This window comes from Anomalospiza imberbis, chromosome 3 (genome assembly GCF_031753505.1).
Source record: "Anomalospiza imberbis isolate Cuckoo-Finch-1a 21T00152 chromosome 3, ASM3175350v1, whole genome shotgun sequence".
Lineage (NCBI taxonomy): Eukaryota > Metazoa > Chordata > Aves > Passeriformes > Viduidae > Anomalospiza > Anomalospiza imberbis.
The window spans coordinates 67447524-67469922 of NC_089683.1; the positions used below are offsets into that span (position 1 = coordinate 67447524).

At 40.8% G+C, this 22399-nt stretch overlaps 1 protein-coding gene and 1 long non-coding RNA gene across 14 annotated transcripts in view; both read left to right on the top strand.

Annotated features, from left to right (window-relative positions):
- LOC137470989 (SAM and SH3 domain-containing protein 1-like) overlaps positions 1-18056 on the top strand; it is a 531744-nt gene extending 513688 nt beyond the window's left edge. For all 13 annotated transcript variants that reach the window (XM_068184910.1, XM_068184915.1, XM_068184911.1 and 10 more), the window contains 7 exons: positions 587-756; positions 1847-2056; positions 2752-2902; positions 5404-5517; positions 11198-12336; positions 12893-13024; positions 13822-18056. In XM_068184910.1, coding sequence (XP_068041011.1) covers positions 587-756; positions 1847-2056; positions 2752-2902; positions 5404-5517; positions 11198-12336; positions 12893-13024; positions 13822-14082 — 2177 coding nt within the window. In that variant the 3' untranslated portion in view covers positions 14083-18056. The remainder of the gene's footprint in view (positions 1-586; positions 757-1846; positions 2057-2751; positions 2903-5403; positions 5518-11197; positions 12337-12892; positions 13025-13821) is intronic.
- Positions 18057-19668: 1612 nt separating this feature from the next.
- LOC137469935 (uncharacterized) lies at positions 19669-21364 on the top strand. The gene is made up of 2 exons (XR_010996804.1): positions 19669-20158; positions 21032-21364. It is a non-coding gene; the product is annotated as an uncharacterized lncRNA (long non-coding RNA).
- Positions 21365-22399: the final 1035 nt, after the last annotated feature.

Genomic DNA, 22399 nt, shown 5'->3' on the forward strand with positions numbered 1-22399 from the left:
TAATAATGAACCTGTTTACTACTGATCAAGTAGTAAACAGGCTCATCTTTACTCTGGATTTCTCCTGAGCACTCCAGATGGGCCTTCCACCCTCCCTCAAGAGAAACCTAGAATTTCTCTCATTAACTAGTTAAAGGAAGTATAGTATTTAAAACCTCTCTGGTTTAGACAGTCTCTATAAGAAACAGCTGAAATGGAACTCACGTGATGTGAACTTGCTACACTATTCACCAAATTTCTGGACTTGAGAGGGATTCTGGAATCCCCTTGCAGGTTTCAGAACTTGTTTTCCTCACGAACGTTTTGTGAGCAAAACTTCCCGGAAAGATGTTGTCAATCTCTTGTGATGTGCCATACATGAGACACTTGTTAAACAGCTTCTCGATTAAATACTGAGGGGGAGAATTCAGGAAAGCAGAAGTGCAGAGTAGATTTGCTAACTCTCCCATCCACATATATGTATAAGAAATAGCAGCATTTGAGGGATTTTAACTTTAATTACCATGTTTTGTGGAAAGGAGACCCATTTTCTGTCTTGCCTCTGTTTCTGAAGCTTTTGTGAACTGATACTATGTCTCTCACACAGGTGGTCAGACAGTGAGTACAACAGATTCCTCAACCAGCAACAGGGAGAGTGTGAAATCAGAAGATGGTGATGATGAAGAGCCTCCTTACAGAGGACCTTTTTGTGGAAGAGCCAGGGTTCACACTGATTTTACTCCGAGTCCTTATGATACAGATTCTCTGAAGCTCAAGGTACCAGCCATATCTGTTCTTAAGGAGTCAAACATTTATTTTGCTAAAATACAAAATTAAGACCTTTTTACAATAACTATAGAATTCTTAATCTTTCAATTAATTTATATGTTTTTGAAGTCCTTTAACCTGTCTTCGACATTTAAGATTTCCTTATATAGCTTTACAGAATGATAGCAAAATGTTATAGAATGTAAGTAACTACTAGTGTTTCTCTGCAACCATGGAAAGACACTTCTGTCTTTAGTTTCTGGAAAACTAAAGATGTGCCTTGAACTCATTTCCATTTTGCAAGGGTTTTGCTTGAAAGATTGGAAAAATACTTTGTCTGCCACAATGAAATAATCCTCAATGGAAAAATTTTCAGAACTCTTGGAAGAAATGTGCATGCACCTGCACACAGTGTCTCTTAAAGGCATTTCAGTTAATATAACTTGGTTTGAGTTAATATTGAAATACTTGGATAACTGAGTGGTCATCCCCCTTTAATTTTTCTGGATATCAGCTCTGATTGTTTTTAGTTATGCTATATTCAACTCAAATTATCTGACTCCTTACATTCATTACTTAAAATTGCAAGGGCAGCTAATTCCTATTAAAGCAGATGTATGTAAGGTAATCTCTTGAGGCATGCAAAAGCAGTTGTGTGTCCACTTCTTTGTTATGGTCAGAAGCACATTAGGAAAAGCAACTTTATTGGTTCCCTCTGCACTGGCTTCCTTTGGTCAGGAGATCTGATTGACATTCTGCTCATATACACTGAGCCTGTTCTTGTTTGCACAAATTTCAGGTAGTTGCAAGCAAAGAGACTTCTGTACCAAAGAGCACTGATGCTCCTACAGAGATGTCAACAGGTTTGTGAATCTGGACAGCTGGGGTCCATTGTTGACTTGCTCTGAGACATGTCACCTAATTCCTTTTTCTTCCATTTGTAAGACAAGTATAATCAGACATCTTTGCAAAAGCTGTGGTTAACCTTTTGAAAACTGAAGTGTGTTGTCCATCCCATGTACATGGAAATCCAAGTGGGTGTGTTTGCTTAAATATCCAGCAGAAAACTAAATGGCTTTCTTGCTTCTTTGGTCTGCAGAAAGGTGACATCATTGATATAATCAGCAAACCCCCCATGGGCACTTGGATGGGTCTGCTGAACAACAAAGTTGGCACCTTCAAATTTATCTATGTGGATGTGTTAAATGAAGAGGAAGAGAAGCCAAAGCGGCCCACCAGGAGACGTCGAAAAAGTAGACCACCCCAGCCCAAGTCAGTTGAGGATCTCTTGGATCGCATCAATTTGAAGGTCCAAATTCTCTCTCTGCTTACCCTTTCACTTTTTCTTGCAGGAAGGGGACCTTTGAAGTTATTAGTTTTGGAAGCTGCACACCAGATTCATAATCCTAAGGACTGTCACACTGCTTAGCAGAATCAGGTGTTAGCTGCAGAGTGAAAATAGCTGAAGTGCAGAACTGCCTGTCAGGCTTGATGAAGTGCCATAGGCTGTGAGTCGTGTGCACTCAGACACCATTAATCGTTGCACACTATGACCACAGGCTAGCACGCTCCAGAGGCAAGCAAAAAGTGTAAAATAACAACAGTTACCCTGTCTTTAAAAGTGGACTTTTTTTTCCCATGTTTCTATTCAGAATTGCTTAGGATAAATTGGTGGGGCTGTCATTCACCCTTCATACTTCCCTCCTCATAAAGAGCCATGCCACGTTGTGCCTTCAAGTAGCAGGATACCCAGGCCATTTAATACACTGCATTCCAAACACAACAGTACATGCAGCGTTCTAGTTCTGGCACAGCTACCTCCCTGAACTCAGAGCAGTGTTTATGCAAACTATAATGCTATCATTTTGCTGTTGTGCACTGGTTTGCACTTACTTAACTTACTGATTTTCTTGCTGGTTCCAAAAATTTCTTTTAATATCTTTATTGACAAAATAAGTTGAAGAAATACGTTGTCTTACCACTCATTGTTTTCCCTTTGTGCAGGAGCACATGCCCACTTTTCTGTTCAATGGTTATGAAGATCTGGATACCTTTAAACTTTTAGAAGAAGAAGATTTGGATGAACTGAACATCCGAGATCCTGAGCACAGAGCCGTTCTCCTCACAGCAGTGGAACTTCTTCAGGAATATGATAGTACGTGGGATGTTTGAGGTTTTCTGTTTTACTAGAGCTCTGCCAAGAACCTTGTGAACCCCTTAAACCAGAAAACTTGTTCCAGGATTTTGATCTTTTTTTTCCTAATATAGTTATTTCCAGGATAATCCTGTGTAACTTTAGATTTTTGAGGGGTGACATAAGACCTCTTTTGTTCTGCTGGAATTACTCTGTTCATGTAAGTCTTACCACCCAACGTACTTAATTAATATCAAGTGTACAACACATAACACTTTAGAATACTGATGTTCAAGAAGAAATCCCGAGATAGCCTACTCAAAGTAGGAGGCTGACACATAGAGAATAGGAAAGAAGAAATTTCCAGATTAGAGGGAAGAGATTATCAAGAGTTAAAAAAATCAAAGCCCAGAGGGTTATGGAGAAAGTGTAATGTAAATTAATTTCATGCTTTTGGTTCTTGGACTGTTAATTGCAGGATTGTAAAGGTAGCTTCAGGTTGTGTGTATGACAACACGGCAATTTTCAAAGAGAGCAAATATATCAGTCAAGTGCAAAGAGTGAAAAACAGCGAGCAACCTATCTATGTAAAACAGTGCAGTTTTGCTCACTGAACCACGTGGTCTTGGGCAGGTGGTTGCAAAGCCGGAAAAGTGAAATAAGCCATGGCAGGCAAATGCAAGGGTGCCTTTGCTGCACAGGAGTAAGCAGAGCCTAGCTGTAGCAACCTAAGACAGTACTGAATTCACCCTTCATCTCCAAGTGTCAGTAGAAGGCTGGTATCTACCAAGCAGAGTCAGTGGAATGGATTGTGTGAGGGCATTCTCAGCTGCTTCTGTGCAAATTCCTATGTTTTAGCTTAAACTTCCATAGCAGCAATTTAAAACAGCTGTTATTAAGTGGGAAATGCTTAATTCAATTACAGCAATATGTGTGGTGAATATCTTTAGACAGTGCTGTGTGGCCTGTGTAGTTTTCTTGTTCATTTCTCAAACAGGCATTTATTTTTCCTTGCCCTTCTTTAGCTACTAATAAAGTTGCAGTTGCAGAATTAGTTTATTTTCACTTATATCAGAGTAGCTTTTTGTCACCTAAGATGAGCTTCTCTTCATTATTTGCAGACCTATTTCGAATGCTAAACTTCCCTGAAGTAATATTTTTTTCAGGACCCTTCAATTTTGGTTTGAAAACTTGGAAGATTTGGTGGTTGGAAAGTACAAATTCCAGCTCCAAGTCAGGATGATGAGGAGAAAGAGAAATGGGGACCAGACAGATGGAATCTGAGATGGGCAACAGCACATAGTTCCACACCATAATTACCTGTCATGTGCTGAGAGTAGGAATTGGAGTAGCCATTTCTGACATTTTATTGCAAGGGGAAAAAATATCACAGCATAAACTGTATTCTTGTATCATGTCACTGATTTTCTGTATCTTCAGCTCCAGATTTAGCTTCTTTACAAAATATGATTCCTGACAAAAATTCTGGGTAATTTCCTGGAATCCAGTGTATGCAAGCTGGATGGACCACACTTGAGTGTTGGCTTTTTACATAGACGAAGGAAGGAGGGAATTGGCACCATTAGTCTCCTTCATGTCCCTTCATCCTTTGTTAGGGGACAGCATCTAATGTGCCAGACTAAGTCCCAGTCCTTCCTCCGGGTCTTATGGAAGGTAATTCAAAGTTAGGATTTTTTTCTTATTCACTACGTTCATTTCAGCTCTTTTCTTCTGGTTTGGGTGTTGGAGGATTTTTTTAAGTCTTAGAAAGAACTTTGACACAATCAATTGAAATAAATTTCTGTGGTGGTAAGTTGCAGAACTTGGCCCCAAAGCAGCTGAGGAGCACAGGAATTCCATTCTGCTTTCATTGTGTACCATGCTGCTCCCTCACACTCTTGCTGAGGCTGTTGTTAATCATTTACCAAACAGGATGAATGTTTCCAACATTTGTGATGGCTTTTCCTATTGCTCATTCTTTTCTGATACAAGTAATACAATAGGAAAGATCATAGAATCATTTAGGTTGGTAAAGACCTTTAGATACAGCAAGTCCAACTGAGTTCACCACTAAACCTGTCCCTAAGGGCCACATCTACATGTCTTTGAAATACCTCCAGTGATGGTGACTGAATCACTGCCCTGGGCAACTTGTTCCAGTACCTCACCACCTTTTCAGTGAAGAAATTTTTCTTAATTCACAAACTAAGCCTCCCCTGGCACAACTTGAGGCCGTTTCCTTTAGTCTCATTGTTTGTTGCTTGGCAGAATAGGCCAACCCCCACCTGGCTACGGCAGTGCAATTCTAGAAGGCATTTAGGTTTCCCCTGAGCCTCCTTTTCTCCAGGCTCAACACCTTCAGCTCCTTTGACCACTCCTCATAAGTCTTGTGCTCCAGACCCTTCATCAGCTGTGTTGCCCTTCTCTGGACACACAAGATAATGGTGTTTGAAATGGAAGGTTGAGAAGTTCAGCTGCATTTTCTGTTTGCCTGTTTTTCACTGTATTCTCACATCCTCTAGGTAACAGCGACCAGTCAGGATCTCAGGAGAAACTTCTCATTGAAGGCCAAGGCCTAAGCGGATGCTCTCCTCGGGATTCTGGCTGCTACGAAAGCAGTGAAAACCTGGAGAATGGTAATGGTGACAGCAATGAGCCTTATAGTACCTGCAGTCATTTTTTGTCAGTAGATATCTTCATATACTTTTGTTCCTGTTCCTAGCTAACAAAAACTACTTCTTACTTGACTTTGTCCTTTGCTCTGACTACCTCTTTCCCGCTTGGCTTGAGCCATTGGTTTTCACTGCTACTGTTGCTAATTTATTTATTTGCATTAGTAGGAAACAAATCCCCTTTCACAATGAGTCTTTGTTTCATGTCCCTAAAGCAACAGTCTTTCTCACTGCCATTCCCCTGCCTTCTCTGCTCCCAGTCATATTCTCATGCCACAGTGGCTCATGAGGCTTGCATGGGTTACACACTGATGGCCCAAGTCTAAGAGACCACCAGTGCAGAAGTCTCAGAACTTTACTGAGATTAGGAGGATTTCTTTTGAACCCATACGAAAGCTGTTAAGAAAAAATATTCTTTATTTCAGGCCATATTTTTCTGTTTGCTTGGGGTTGTATGTTGCATTGTCATCTGATTAGAACCCAACTGAAGAGGTGTAGGACTTTTTAGTGTATGGACACTAGAAAGTTAAATTATTGAGAAGTTGGCAAGGAAATAAACTATGAAAAAATGCTGATGATATCAGTTCCCATTGCCTTATCCTGCATCAGTGAAAGGTGAGGCACTGAAAAATTACCAAGACAGATGCTGTTAATAGAGATTACTGTCTCTGATCTGAAGAAACAGGTTATTGTGCTGATTGAGCATGTTTTACTTCAGGGATGGTCTAAACTTGTCATTAGGGATGAAATATTAAAAGAGTTGAAATGGGTTTGAGTTGGGCATTTTCACTCTAAGCATTTGAGCTGTCTTGGCCTCAGACTGCCTGGATTCATTGCTAAGATTCACCATAAATAGGAAACCAAGAACAGTATAAACAGATTCTGTACACCCTTTATAGTGGCCATTTTTCCAATTGAAAATAAGAGCTAAGAATCCTACTCTTAGCATGTGTATGTTAGTCTGCCACTAAAAAATAACCATTCACTGAAGAAAATGGCAATTTACTTTAAAGTTGAATGCCTGAAATTGACAATATAGTAAATTCTTGAAAGTGGGGAGGCTTTTTTCTTGAATAGGAATCCACATTCACTAGGCATGCTGGAATAGAATCATAGCTAAATATATGGCATATGTGACAATTTTCTCTTTATCTCTAAGTACAATCATAGTGATAGCTGTAACACTGAAGTTAAAAATGCTGCTTGTAAATTTTCCTTATTTGAACAATATAATAAAACCTTTAGAAAGCAATTGGCATTGCCTGTCTGGTTGGATACTTATGTTTAAACTAATATTTCTGTCTGAGTTTTTCAGAATGTGAAATGCTGATGATTTTTATATTGTTTTTTATGTAGGACTTGCTGAATTTCTGCATCATTTTTGCTCACCAATGCATTTACTGCTTGTTTTGAAAACCACTATGAAAAGAACATTTGATTCATTCTGAGATTTTGTTGAAGCTATTTAATCTGAAAAGTACTCCACCTTCTTTGCAAAGTTCATGGTCCATAGTTGTTTATATGCATATTTTTTTCAAAGCACAGTGTGTTCTCCTGTAGGATAGTCACTTGTCTGGTATAAATATCATAATGTGCATATCTGCACTTCATACAGAGCAAGTGCATTCTGAGAAGAAACCAGTCTTCAGATTTTCTGGGGAATGGTTATACATAATATTTTTATGACTATTTTTATGAATATTTATATGACTATACTAATATTTTTATGACAGTGTCCAGTTTGGGGCTGATATTGGATCCTTTGGCATCAGTTCAATATTTCAGAGCTGCTCTTACATTCTGGCTAGAAAATGGTTTGCTGTGTACTATAGCAGAGTATTTTTGTTAAGTACTTTTCTGGGTCCCACTGCAGAAATACTTGGATATTCTCTTAGATATCTACAGTGTACTTACAGCAGAATTGTTGTTTTATTTCAATTCACAGAGAGCAAGGAGCACGTTGTCTATGATCCATCCAGTGTTAGACAGAAAAAACCTCAGAGCAGGAAGTAACCATCCATGATCAGGCAATTAGTCCACATAGAACCAGGGCAGAGAGAGCAAGCTGTCCCTTAGACTTGTGACAATGGTGCAGTTATTGGGCTTGTTTTGCATGCAGGTGTCGACAGACTGAGGTGTGTTTGGAAACCATATCAGAAATCTGGTTCTCTCGGGACTGGCCAAAAGCAGATAGCTACAGAATGGTATAAGAACAGAGCATGCATATCTGATGCTTCCCAGGACAGTCTTGGGGAATGATTCATTTAAGGACTTCAAAATACGGGAGCTGTTTCCTGGCATTCATCAATTTTCTTGAAACTTTATGAACGTCCCTCGTCTTCCATAGAACCTCCATGCCTAACAGTATCTGTATATAGACCTCTGTCATATTCCCTCCCAAGTCATCTCTTTGCTAGTCTGAGAAGGCCTGTTAATTATTCCCTATAGGTCATTCCCATCCCTGTTCATGTCTGGCTTCTTTGAACCTTCATTTGTTATGTTGTGTAGCTTTTTCAAGGGGATGTGAAGAGATAAGACTTGCACGTGCAATGTGCAGTCTTGAATGAGCAGACAAACCAGGTCTTTATCAGGTTGGGATAAGTGTGTTCTCTGATTTCTTCAGAAATTGATGCGCAGATTCCCACAGTACCAGGCAGTTCAACAACCTAAGCAGTTCAGCATTCAGTCCTGATTAGTCAGAAAAGGAAGCAAAAGAACAGGTGGCCACATTGCCAAATGTAATGTGCATTTCTACTAGTTTGTAATCAATAGAAAAAGCAATGAGGCCAGTATTGTCTAAGGTCCCATAATCTTTGTTGTGTCAACAGAGCAGTTTGAAATCCACCCAAAATACAGCCACAGAAAGCAATACCAAAATGAAGTTAATAAAATCTGGGACCTGGACACTACATTCTGTGTCTGGTTTTGCATACTTAAATTTCTGAGGACTGTCTTCCATAAGGAAAAAAAAAAATACTGTGAGAAATGCTGAAAATATTTTGCTGTAGCTATGGTACCTCCAGAAAGATTCCCCAAGATAATCCCCTGTCTTCTGAGGCAGATGATGACAAGGAAAGGAAAAGTTCCTTCCCTGTATGGTAATAGCAAGTATCATAAGAGGTGGACAGTGCTTTGTTTAGCAAGAATTGCACTGTAACATCCAACAGAAGAGTTGAAGTATTGCCTGTAGCTTGAACTGAACCTGGAAATAATATGAGATTTGCATTCATTTTGTGCAAGGACCACTTTTGTAGTCTTATTTTTCACCCACACATCTGTGTCATTTGAATCAGAGATACCTCTATGGTTTATAGCCCTATGAAAGGCATTAGTCTGCATAACTGTACCAGGGCTCAAAAGACTTATTACCAAAATACCAAATTATCAAAAATCACAAGAGTTATTATCAAAAATCCTAACATTAAAAATGTGATTTAAACTTTACTAGCTATGCACTTTAACCCTTTCAGGTTGTTTTCCTATTTTTTTCTTAAGGCAGGGAATGTTGCATTTGTGGACATTATTTCTGTAACTCTCAACTCTGTGAAAAAAAAAAAAATTAAAATATATTTAAAACTCTGGTTTCAGGAAATATTACTTTCCTGTTTTACTGTCTCAGAAGCATAATGAAATTACACCTGACAGTCAGAATGAGGGAAAGAATAGATGAAAAAAGAGAAATAAATCATAGCTCCCCTCCCGATACTGCTCTTCACTTAAATCACATGAAAAGAAATTACATTCTCAGCTACTGTCCTTTTTACAAAGCAATAGCATTGAACCCCCAGCACTATCTTTTAAACCTTTTTGAAGCTGAGAGGTTAAATATTGCATGTTTTGTTATAAATGTTATAGGCCTATATATTTTGAACTTCCTCCCATTCTCACCTCATTTGTGTATGTATGCCTAACAGGTTTGGAATGAACTAAAGAATTGATTTTACTTTCACAAAATTTCTCTTCCCTTTTTTTTTTCCTTATCTTCTCTTCCTCATTTCTTCTTTTTTTTTTTTTTTTTCCCTTCTCTCAGGCTACTGGCTTTACACAGACATACCCCATTTCTAAAGAAATTAAATGCTGCTTACTAGAGACCCTTATGATTTCAGTAAGAGCTTATATTGCACAACAGTAGGGTTTTCCACAACTTTTCTTCTAGTGCTGAGGTTCCCGAGTGAGATTTCCTAAAATCAGTGTAACCCCTGATCAATATATCAGATTGAAAAGAAGGCATATGGATTTTGTAGCATGAGCTGTGACAGCAAGTCTCAGACAACAGGGTGAATTACTGCACAAGTCAGGCATGTGCTAGCAATTATGAATAATGGAAAGAAAACATTCCTTTCCATGCTCATTAAATATTGCCATTAGCACCTGAAGGCACTAAAATATGAATGTAACATTTCTTACACATCTTTCTAATGTGATTGCAAGTTATTTTCAGAAGGCAATGGCCTAGCTCCAGGAAGAGTGCAGACAGAGGTTCTTTCTGCTACTTTTCTGAGTTACCTGAACTCAAGGTAGCACCAACGGAGACAACTTCAGTGTGGGATGTGTCTCTGCTAGCATTTTGGGGAAATGGTGATATTTAGCTGCAGTTGAAGTGTGAGCAGGACAGCTTCTGAGAAAGGAGTTACTGTGTGCTTGCATTCGTCCTTATGGGCTCACCTTGATTTAAACTGCTTTGGATGGGACTGTTTTCCTTATATCTCCTTGAGTGTAACCTCCATCTTCTTTGCTAGTTTTCTGGATATTTTGGTTTTCAAACTCCTTAAGCAGAGTAAGAGGCAAGAGTATTTATTGTTTTAGGTTAAACAGGTTCTTTCATTCATATGCAAGGTGAACAATGTATATTATTCAAAAGCCAAGCACTGAATTTCTACCAGGATAAAGCTCTGAAGGTAAACAGTACAAGAAGAAACAATCTATTGCTTAAAAGTACACACTAGGATTTGAGACTAACACTAACATTAGTCACACTTGAATCTCCTTTTTGAAACCCTTCTCCGTCTCATAAGATCTTTTTCTGTAAAACTCTGCTGTCACTGCACATAGCTTTCCAAAGGGGCTGATGCAAAACCAGTCTTCATGTGCTTTCTTCCTCTCTGTTTTGCCATTGCAGATAGTTTGCTGCTCATTTAAAAGAAGAACTAATACTATTGGCATATAATTTAAAAATTCATAAACAGGGTGTTTTAAAAAAATCCTATGTGAACTAGTAAACTTTTTAAAAATATGAACATTATTATTTATATACTAAGATTAGAGACAAAGAAAAAAAATGTATGTCTCTTGAGGTGTTTCGGGGGGCCTGAATGCATACTACAATGAGTATAGGGTATCAGTTCTAACTGTAGGGTACAGTACTTCTACACTGAACAAGGTTTAGATGAGCTAAACCTCAAATCTCTGCCAGTTGGAGAGTAGGAAGGATATTAAGTATTTTGGATGTATTTTACTTAACACATAACAGTTACTAATAAAGCTGAAGTTCAAATCAAATCTTTATGCTTGGAAAGGCATTGAGTTCTTCTACACTTAGAATTAACAAAAAGGGAATAAATAATTTTGGTTCAGAAGCATTTGAAAGAGACCTGTTATTTATGTTGCAGATTTTATTTTTAATGGTGGATTTATTTGTTCCTAGGTAAAACTCGAAGGACCTGTCTTCCGCCCTCAAAATCGACAATTGAGCATAGCTTTAGGGATTTCAGCAGAAACCAGCTATCAAATTATCCCACACTTCCACTGACCAATTCAATAGAAACTCTGCAGCCAGGGGGAAAAGAAAGCCGGCTGGGTTGTGGACATCATGCTCTGAAGAGCTCTGTCAAGCCTCCGGCAGTCATGGCTCTGAAGAAGAACCGCAGAAGTTTACCAGTTGCTGTGTGTCGAAGCTATGAAACTCTGGATAGCCCCCAGTGTGTAGATACATGGCCAAGATCTCACTCACTGGATGATCTCCAGGGAGAATCCAATACTAACTTACAGGGCGCTAACAAGAAAGTCGGTTCTTTTCCTCAGGATTCACTGGATATAGCTAAAAAGGCAACTGGCTCTGCCTTACCGCCTCAGTCCCATGGAGGCAGCTGTAAGGTAGATGATGTCATGGCTAAGCAGGGCAAAGGAGCTGCTAATTCTCAAAAGGGAAGAGCTAAGGAATTGAACTGCTCTGTAACGGAGACTGCAGGTGGAAAGCCTGCTCCCTTCCCCCTGAAAAACTGTGAAGCTCAGCCTGCCTTAGTGATGCATCATGCAACAAGGACACCTCTGGAAATACAGAGTAAAGGTTTTCATGACCTTGCACGGGCTGATTATGCTCCAGTCCTCAAGGGAGGTCTAGAAGCTGAGCAAAAAAGCACAAATGAGGCAAGAATGCAAACAAAAAATCCTTCTCAGCCACCACCTGTCCCTGCCAAAAAATGCCGAGAACGCCTTTCTAATGGATTATATCATCCTCCCACGACCACAAGTGGAAACCACTCAAGTTTAGAAGCACCATGTTTGCCAGTAAAAAAGACCAGTTCATCCATTCCCATTGATTGTCATGGAGTACCTGTCCATAGGACATCTTCTGAACTGGAGCCCAGTAGCCCTCCTAGCCCGCTGCCACCCTGGCTGTCGGAGCTCCCAGAGACTGCTAGTGTTCAGCAGCATGTGGTAAAGCTTGGTCCTGCATCAGCAAGAAAAGTCTCTTGCAGCAGAGGAATGGATCTGGAAATGGTGATAGAAAACAAGCTGCAATCTGAAGACATTGATCTTACTGAAGAACCATACTCAGACAAGGTAAGTGGTAATCACTGCAGTGGTTTTATTCCACTAGCGTTCCAAGGGATAGTCTGTCATTCTTTGTATCTGTCATTTTTTGTGGGTAACTGGCCAAGATAAACCAACAATCACTGGGACATAGGCATTCTACAGCTCTTGTTTGTCTTTGCTATCAGACTTTATGACTAAAGTAATTTTTGTGTTGTGGGGGACTCAGAAATCCCAGACTTATTCTGAACCTTCATCTTTTCAGACCACTGGTGCCTTGGTGGCACTGGGCATGGGAATGTGTCTTTCTCTGCTAATGTGGGGAATAGAGCTGAAAAAGGAAGTAATGATTAGATTTTATGTTTCCAAGAAACTCTGAATTGATAGCATCAATTAGTACATCTTTTTGTGGGTGGGGGGAAGGAAGGAGTCTTTTAGGGATTGCTTTTTTAGTTTTCCTGGAACCTTGAGGAAAGATCCTTCTTGCTCCCATCCTGCACTTCTCTTTCTGTTGCATTGGTTGGTCTGTATAGCTACAGTTCTTTAATCTGTCTTCTCTCCTTGGTGTCTGGCTGGGAACATTCAGCATGGTCGCTGTGGCATTCCTGAGGCTTTGGTACAGAGGTACTCTGAAGACTTAGAGCAGCCTGAAAAGGATGTGGCTACAAACATGGACCAACTCCGGGTGAAGCAGCTGAGGAAGCAGCATCGCATGGCAGTGAGTATTTCCATAAAGCAGATTTTCTTCTCTGTGAGCAGACTTTTAAAAGGACTGGCTAGTAGTAAAGGGAGATACTTGAGAAGTCCTGGTACAGAAATACTCCTTACGTTCATCCAGCAGATACAAGATAGGTAGAGGTACTGCAGGGGCAGGAGGTACCTCCCCCAGTCCCAAAGGTGGACAGTCAGTAGTTGAAAGGAGAGTGGATAGCCCTCTCTTGACCAAATAATGATCTTAAAAGTCTAAGCAGACTGCAAGCAGTGGTAACAGACACTTGCTCAGTAAGGGTGGCATGTTTTAAATGCTTCTCTATTAAAATTTTCTTTTTCATTTCTTAAACTATACTAGTATCCACTTCTTCTTAGCAAAAGCAGAAGGGAGAAACCATCAAAAACTTTAACGTCTTCTTCTGGAGAGCTTGGCCTGTCTGAGGAGGTAATAGGCAAAATTGGTATTCTCTTGCCTTACTGAGAAATTAAATGGATCACTCTGAAAAGTTTTATTACTGGATATTCTTTACTGATCTCAGATTAATTCAGAATGGTACATGAAAGTCGGCCAAGCAGCTGAATACTGCCCATTGTGTCTATACTGCCAAAATTGTTGTCAGTGCTTCTGGCCAAGGGATCTGAGCCTTTCAGCCCACACCACTCTCATACTGACAAATGTGACATGAGAAAAGTTAGAACATCTGCTATGAAATACTACCAGTTTGGAGGAGAAAACAAACAAACAAAACAAGCAGATGTGTTTAACATTAAGGGTTCTCTGTTCTTTCTTTTTTAACTCCCCAGATTCCAAGTGGAGGACTCACAGAAATTTGCCGTAAACCTGTATCTCCAGGACTCATCACCTCTGTATCTGACTGGCTGATTTCCATTGGTCTGCCTATGTATTCCAGCCTGCTCACAGAAGCAGGATTCAACACACTGAGCAAAGTGCCTTCTCTGTCACAAACTTTCCTTCAAAAAGCTGGCATCACAGAGGAAAGGCACATAAGCAAGCTCCTGGCAGCAGCAAGACTCTTCAAACCTCTTGATCCAGAGGCAATTTAACATGCTTCATAGTGTGACATTGCCTGGTCAAGAATCCACTGCTTCTTCCTACACCAGTATCACTCTAATTACTTCACATAGCTAAAGGGATCAAGGAAGTGGCTCCCCAGGACAGGCAGATATCTTCTTCAAAGGATATGAAAGTCTTTGGCCACTGAAGAAGAGAGGCAACCACCAGGTAACACAGATGTGGTACTTCCCTTCCCCCTCACTCCCATCTAAAGTATTCCTATTTCATAAACTGCACAGGGTTGGCCTGAGAATCAATCAGCTTCACAGAATTAAGGGACCCTTGCACATTTTCCACGAGTTTATGATAGTGATACTAGTAACAGGTCTTTTGTACATCTAGGTTCCAGTTACCTGAAATCGGTCCTAAAGACTAGGTACAAATCAAGGTGCAAATTCCAGTAGAAGCTGTTTGGCAAATGTCTTTTGTTTATTTCAGCAGTCTAGAGCTAAACACAGAGCCCTCCCCAGTCACCTTTGCTGTTGCTTGGTGTAGGTCCCAGTTGCCACAAAGCCTTTAGCTAGGCTGAAGTTGATGGACTAAAATTAGTTTTCAGTGTGGTCCATCTCTGTCACTTCAATGCAACTAACCCACAGAGAGTCAGAAAGCTTCTTTTTATTTGTACAGAGCTGAGGTCATTTTTATAACTGCTTTCTAGCAATCAGCTTTTTATTTGCCTTAAAATAAGCTTTTAAGCAGTTACCTAGTGTTCACTTTACCTGTTTTCACATTTCCCAAACCTTGTTTCAACCTGTCACACTTTAGTTGCATTTAGGGTGATTTCCAGCTGAAGTAGCTTCTATAAAATGCCTCATCATAACATCTCCTGTGTTGTAGAGGTGCTTTTACAAATGCAGGGTTATACTAGGTTTCGGTTGTCAGGTTAACTCCTTGTTCACTACAGTTTGCATTTACTGTTGTTACTAAACTTTCCAAGATATACTGCCTTGTATATATGTAACTGCTTTTCATTTTAATCATATTCTGTGTACTGTGTTATATTGTCAATCATTATGCTGCAGCTTTGACTTGGTATCCTGACCATATTGATTCCAAACAGTGGGTTTCTGCAAATGAAAATTAACTTGCATTGAAAAAGCAAACTGTGTCCCATAGAAATCATTAGACCCAGCAATTCCATTGCCAAGAAAATTCCCAGATAGTCTTATGAATAACACTGTGATTTTTAGAGCAGTTGATATCCCTCACCACTGCATTAATATTACCTCTCACTGGAAAAGAGCATTGTTCTGGCAAATGTGATGAACCATTTTTCATGATGCAATGATATTTTTTTGCCTAACTCCATGCAAAACGTTCCAGTTGCATATGTGACTAATGACAGATTTTATTTTTCTATATTGGGTACATGTTTTATATACCAAATACAAATTATCATGAATAGCACATAACCAGCTTTTCCTTTGGAGTCTAAATGTGGTGTGTCCTTCAGCTTCTTGTAGGGCAAATGCTGTGTGGAAGACAGAGTAAGCTTAGTCTGGCAGGTAAAGGGAGATAGAATAGAAACCTGGGCACAGGCCGGGATGTGTGGCTGTTTCCAGTATCAGTTCTGGCATCAATTTACTGTATAAAACCAGACAAGGCACTGTTTGGTGCCCCAATTATCCCCATCTCATACTGAGCTAATGACTTCTGATAAAATCCTGTCAGATTGATGAATGAAAGATTGTGGTTACTCCATGATTCCTTACTATATCTGGCCCTTTCACGGTCATGTTTTAAGTGGATGAATATGCATTTTACTACAGATGATAACTAATTTGCCTTCTGGTAGAATTGATAGTTGTTAGGTTTACTTCCCACATTTCATATTTCAGCAGTGTCTCCTGCACACCATCATATGAAGGCAGCTAAGTCACTGATGCAACTTGAAATTGTTCTCAAGCAAAGCTCTTTAATATTCTCATTGGTTTCTGATAAGCAGCATGTTCTGGTATGACAGAATCAGGAGAGAGACAGCAGACATGTTGTGTACAGCTGGTGAAAATCTGTGCAGCCTCACCTCAAGTCCTGTGTGCAGTGTTGGGCACCAGAATATAAAAATTTCATTAAGCTATTGGGGAGCATCCAAAGGAGGGCCAGGAGGATGGTGAAGGGTCTGGAGGGGAAGCTTTGTGAGGAGCAGCTGAGTCTGTTCAGCCTGGAGGAAACTGAGGGGAGACCTCATTGCACGTCCTCATGAGAGGAAGCAGGGGGGTACTGATCTCTTCACTCTGGTGACCAGGGACAGGACCCAAGGGAACAGCCTGAAGCTGAGTCAGGGGACGTTTAGGTTGGATATCAGGAAAAGGTTCATCACCCAGAGGGTGGTTGGGCACTGAAACAGGCTCCCCAGGGAAGTAGTCACTGCTCCAAGCCTGTCTGAGTTCAAGTGATGTTTAGACAACGCTCTCAGGTACACAGTGTGACTCTTGGGGATGGTGCTGTGCAGGACCAGGAGTTGAACTCGATGGGTCCCCTTTTGTAGCTCAGTATAGTCTATGATTCTAAAAAAAAAAAAAAAGAAAAAAAAATTAAGTGGTTTTTTAATAATCATTATTTTTCTCTTGCTCCTCTCTGAGGCTTACATAGTGACTGTCAGTAAGCAGGAGATGGAAAGAGTATTGAGACTTCCTGGGATTGCTAACAGGGACCAGAACAGAGTAGAAGTAAGTGGACAGCAGTTATATTGGAGTGAGGGAAAAATCCAAACTGATTATAGCAATAAAAAAGGAAACAAATTTCCTTGTGTTGCAGGGAAGACAAGTCGTATAATAAAGCTCTCCCATATTAATCACTTCCCCCTCTCTTAATAACAGAAGGAGAACTATGGGAATAAGCTGAACCTGTTTGCCAAACTCTTTTTGTAAATCCATTCTTTTTAAATGATTATGTGACCCAGGGAAACCAAATAACACTCATCAGGACTGGAGTGAGCAGTTTGAGATCTATGAGTTTTAATATTTGTTTTGTTTTCTTTTATAGACTATGCTTTGTAATCTTACTTGAATTACAATTTTAGTTTATATTCTAATCAAAAAAAAGCCTTAAGCTTCTCAGTGTTTGAGCTTCCCTGCTGTGGTTTCAGTGACCTGTGGCATTCCCCAAGCTGGTGAGGTGGCGCATTGCGAGAGCCATAACCTCTTGCATCTTCTTGCAATCTTCAGTGCTCCAACCAAAAGTTCACTCATTAACTCTTGGAAAGCACAGAAGAAATCTGCTGCAGGAATCCTCATCTGCTCTGCTCAGGCTCACCTTGTTAAGTATCTATCCATTGTATCTTAGTAACTCAAACAGCTATTTAACAATAGAAGCAGCAAGCCCGAAATATTACCAAATGCCATCATAATAATAGGCTTTGATCAATAACCTGCTATTGCTACCCAGGTGGCAATTCCCTGTGCTCTTGTATGAGCCTGGCTGTGGATTCAGACTGGGAGCATGATCAGAAGCATTAAACATTGCATTATTCAAACAGGCCATCATGTCTAAGAGCAGCAATAGTGGTCGATTCACCAAGTCACAGCTGTGCAGTTGTACTGTATTATTTTTAGAATAAATAATACTTTCAGTCCAAGATACTTCTAGCATTAATTGACACCCTTTGGGGAATCAAAACTGTCAAGCAAGTTATGTAACAACTAACAAAGTTGCACTTTCTGTATATGAAATCAATATTTAAATAACTTATTTTTCTCCATTTGCTGTTCTTAAATGATGTAAGTAGCTGTAATATACCAGTACTCAATATGTCCGGCAGTTTGCTTCAACCCAAGAAAGCTGTGTATTGTAAAGAAAAAAAAAAACAAAAACAAAAACAAAATATGAATGTGTAAAGATTATTGTGCTGTTTCATTTAGCAAAAAAAATGGTTGACAAAAGGGTTTTCCTGTGTATCAAAACTTGTCTATAATTATGTCATATTGTTCATAGATAAAAAGTAAATAAATTCCCATGGTCTCTCTCTTTTTTCCCTTTTTTTTTTTTTTTTTTTTTTTTTTTGGTTGTTGTTTTTAATTTTGCTCTCTTTAGTGCTTGGGTAGCGGTGTCCAGTGATGTGGGGTTTTTTGCTTATTCCTTTGGTCCTCGCCCTGTACTTACCAAGCCTCTAGTTCCTCTCCTTGTAAGCACTCTCAACACATCTACAGCAGGAGGAAAAGGTCTAAAAAATTTAAAATATTAAAAGCCCCGATAATTCAGGACTAGAAGTAGCTGTTAAATTATATGCTGTGAATCAGCACTGTCTAAACTTTGTCCGTTATATCCTGTGAATGTCCAGCTGCTGGGCTCAGTGAGATATGTGTGAGAGGCCTCCCAGGTCTCCCCTTGGGAGCTTTACCAAGGGGAGTAAAGCAGTTATTGCTTCATTATTCCACTGTAAAGCAGTTACTGCTTTGCAGTGGAATAATTAATAATTGGTGAACCCAGAGGAAGGGCCCATGAGTGCAAATGCAGCTCTGCTTCGTTTGTCTGGTGAGGTGCTGTAACTCCTGAGCAATCAGGTAATGTCTCCAGTCTGGAATAAGATGCCAATGGCCAGGGTTTGGGGCGGAGGACATGAGTCTTGGCACTTCCTTCCAGCTCACTTGAGTAGCTTCTTGCTGACTGTTTTGTATTTGTTGGTCTGGTCAAATTTGCTATGTAATTAATGGGTGTGCTTAGCTGCCTAAGAGCGTGCTGCCAGCTCCTCATGGCAACAGCTCCAAGTTAATCCTTTGCGGATTTTGCCCCAAGGAACGGGGGTGGGGGGGGCAGTGTCTGCACGAGTTGTCGTTAACCGGAAGCTGAACTCGGGAAACGACACAACGCGGAAAACAAAAGAATCTCTTGGGCTGGATCCAGACAGCTGAATCCTCGTCTCCCCCGGGCAGCGCTCCCCGCGGAACTGCGGGACGTGGCGAGCGCCCGGCGGCCATGAGGGGCTGAGGGCTCTGCGCGGCCCTCAGGGCGCTCGGGCGGCAGAGGGCGCCGCGCCGCCGGGGCCCGCTGTTTCCAGGGGTCTCTCGAGTAACAAAACAGAAATAAAAACAAACACCGCACAACATGAAAAGCCAGGGGGCTTGCCATTTCTGCAGCTGGAAGGAGTATTGCTTCCCTTCCAGGATTGCTGTGGTCCAGGATTGCGTTGGGAGCAGCTAAAACACAAAGCCCCCATCTATGGCTCTCAGCGTTTTGCTGCCGTGTCTTATCCAAATCTGTGCTAACCACAGTCGCTGCTGCCAAAACCAAACACCACCACTCCCCAACACATACATACCTATCCTTATTCTAAAAGTTCTCTTTCCACATGTGTCTGCACCAGAAAACGAGATGTGGGAGAAACGTGCTAAAAATTCTTGCTGCTAATACTTAGAAAAAGAACCTTTATGCCCGAGCAGAGGGTTCATGTGTGAGCCCACAGAGACTTAGAAGCTATGAATGTAATGTACCATGTACCACCAGAGCTACCTCAGGAGTCCACTAAAGGATGATCCTTTAACACCCAGGAAGCAATGGAAAACAAATGGTGTGACTCTTGGGGGTGGCGCTGTGCAGGGACGGGAGTTGGACTCGATGATCCTTGTGCGACCCTTAGCCTTGCTCTTTTTCAGGCACTGCAGTCTTTCACAGCATGAATGGACATCATTATTTGTTTTCTTCAATTCTGCAACACAAGTAGTCTATGCTGAGCTTGTGCCTGCAGGAGTGGGCTTGCAGGTATACTGGTACTGTTCAAGTCCTGATCCCAAAGCTCTGATATTGCTGAGATTCTGTCATTTCCAGTGGGCTTGGGCCTCTCTCCGAGCAGAAGAATTTTTGCACATGTAAGTGGACTTACTAATATTCTACACCAAAAATTACCCCAAGCCCTCTTTATAAAAACTTTTCAGGACATTTATTGAATTAGCATTCTTCCAAAAAGAGTCAGATGAGAACAAAGCCATAGGTCTTATTTCAAAGAAATACTGTTTCTCGACGTGCTGCAGTTGAAGTCCATGGAAAATACAGGTGCCTATGTTCAAACAGAAAGATGCCAGGTGGGATTAGCTATTTTCAAGACTAGACAAGTTTGAGTGGGAGATAAAGGTAAGTTAGGATTACAATTTCATACTCCAAACAACCTTGTTATTGAATTTGGTTAAGTTCACCATCTCAGATGAATCCTGCATAGCCTTGGAGGTTCTGGACTTGACTCTCCCAAGGTGGATCCATTCCAGGTAGGCAGAGCCCTTTGCATCCCTGACAAGTTCTACATTCTTTATGCTACTATGCACATGCTATTCTGAAATTCCCACAAGTTGCGTTTTTTTCATTTAGCCACAAATTACATACAGAGATTTGCGAGTTTGTGAGAATAAGGCTGGTGTTTATGTCCACAAATCCTATAGTAATGAATATGTACTCACTGGGTACTGAAAATGGAAGTTTCGATTTTTTATTTTCTTTTTTATATTTTACTGAAGTGTGACTAAGCTGTTACGTAATACTAGCACTCACTTTTAAAATTCTGATTTAAGTGGCTCCATTTGCACTTAGCCAAACAAAAAAAACCCCACCACCATTTCTCTACCTCAAAGAATGGAACTGGATTGTCTCCCTGGCAAGTTCAGTGTTGATTAAAAACCCCACACAATGCCACCTCAACCCTGTGGTGAGCTGTTCCTGTACATCACTAGCAGTGTGACAGTAGCCTGCCTTCCATTCTGTTGTCCTGAGTCCCCACTGGAACGAGCTTGGTAGTGAGAGCTAAGTTAGTTCAACTTGCAGGTGTGTTCGTGTCCTAGCAATCCTACAACAGCCAAAGAAAAAATGAATTTGCAATCCTGCCAGCCACCTACTATACCTTGATGTGGGAGCAATTTTATAGCTGGCACTAGCTATCTGAAAGCAGGATTAGAGACACTTCTGAGCATACTGAGACTACAGGCAAGCACTACATACCTTTCTGTTGTCTTTTAGCAGCACTGAATTGCCTGCCATCCAGAGGAGCTGCTGAGCAGTTCACATTTGCTGATAGGGAGAAGCAGCATTGCTCCCCTCATGCCTCCCACTGCGATCAGTGACTGCTGTTACAGAGCAGCACAGGCTGCACTTCCTTATGAACATCAAAGCATGAGCATCATAGAAGCATAGAAGGTGTTTTGGATTTGGAGCAGTGCAATTTCTGGAGAGCAGAAGAATGGCTTAGATCAATTCAATTACACAAAAAAGTGCTTATGTGCTTAATAAAGTCATCTAATGAAATGAGAGATGAGAGGCTCTCTCAATTCATTAAACCATTTCCTTTTGAAATAGACTTTTTTTGGGATTTAGAGCATGCCTTAGGACCAACTGCTGCCTTCTCAGTTTTTTTCTCCTCAGCCTGATGACAAAGTAAGGAAAAGTTTCAGGCTGCTTTCTAACACACATGTGAGCATGAGTCAAAATTTTGCTTTTTGGCCCATAGGGAACCTCTGGAAGACATTCAAAAACTTATTTGTTTTCTTTTATGTCTATTTTAGCAGTTTCAACAGTTGTGTTTTGCATCAGGAATATTGGAGGCTTCCACCTGAGTCTGTGAAGATTCATGGAAATTCACATCACAAGCAATGGCCCAAGGTTCCACACAATGCCTGTCTGTGTGTAGATAGGTCTCCCCAGGAGCTGACAGGTGTCTGCAACACAGTGTTTAACCTTGCAGGCAAGGCTACAGAGTTGTTTCATGCCCAGGAACACATAAACAATTTTCTCTATGCTTATCTGCATACACAGTAGACCAAGATTCAGCCTCACTCCTTGCATCCTTGTGGGCTGCATCCTACTGCCTTCTCCTGTCCTGTTACGTGTTTGGCCTCTGAGAAGACCAAAGCCAAGGTTTTGTCAAGTTCTGGTCATTGTCTGGTGCTCACCTAGGAGTGTGCACAAGCAAAAGTGGCTCATGATGCCTTGTGCAAGCAGCCCAAGAGGCATAAGTGGCCTGGGGAAAACACAGTTAACAAGACACTGATCTGGTGAATACCTCCTCAGGGCCTCGCAAAGATCTCAGGTTCAACACGGAAAGGGAGGCAGGAAAACAAACCAGTGAGTGGAGACCCTCCATTCTGGTGACTATTTCCGCTCCTTTTTCCAGGCATATCTACTTGGCTGAGAACTTTCGTAACGTTCTGTGAATTCAAGATGTTATTTGGAGAAGAGAAACTCAATTCAATCAGTAATTGAGAGAGCATCCATAGCAGATGCACTCTTTAATTCTGAGAAATGCTGCTTTTACTGGGAGCATTGAATCCTGAAGCACAAGCAGTGAAAGGCCCAGGAAAGCAGGAAGCTTTAGTGGCTAACAGTGATATC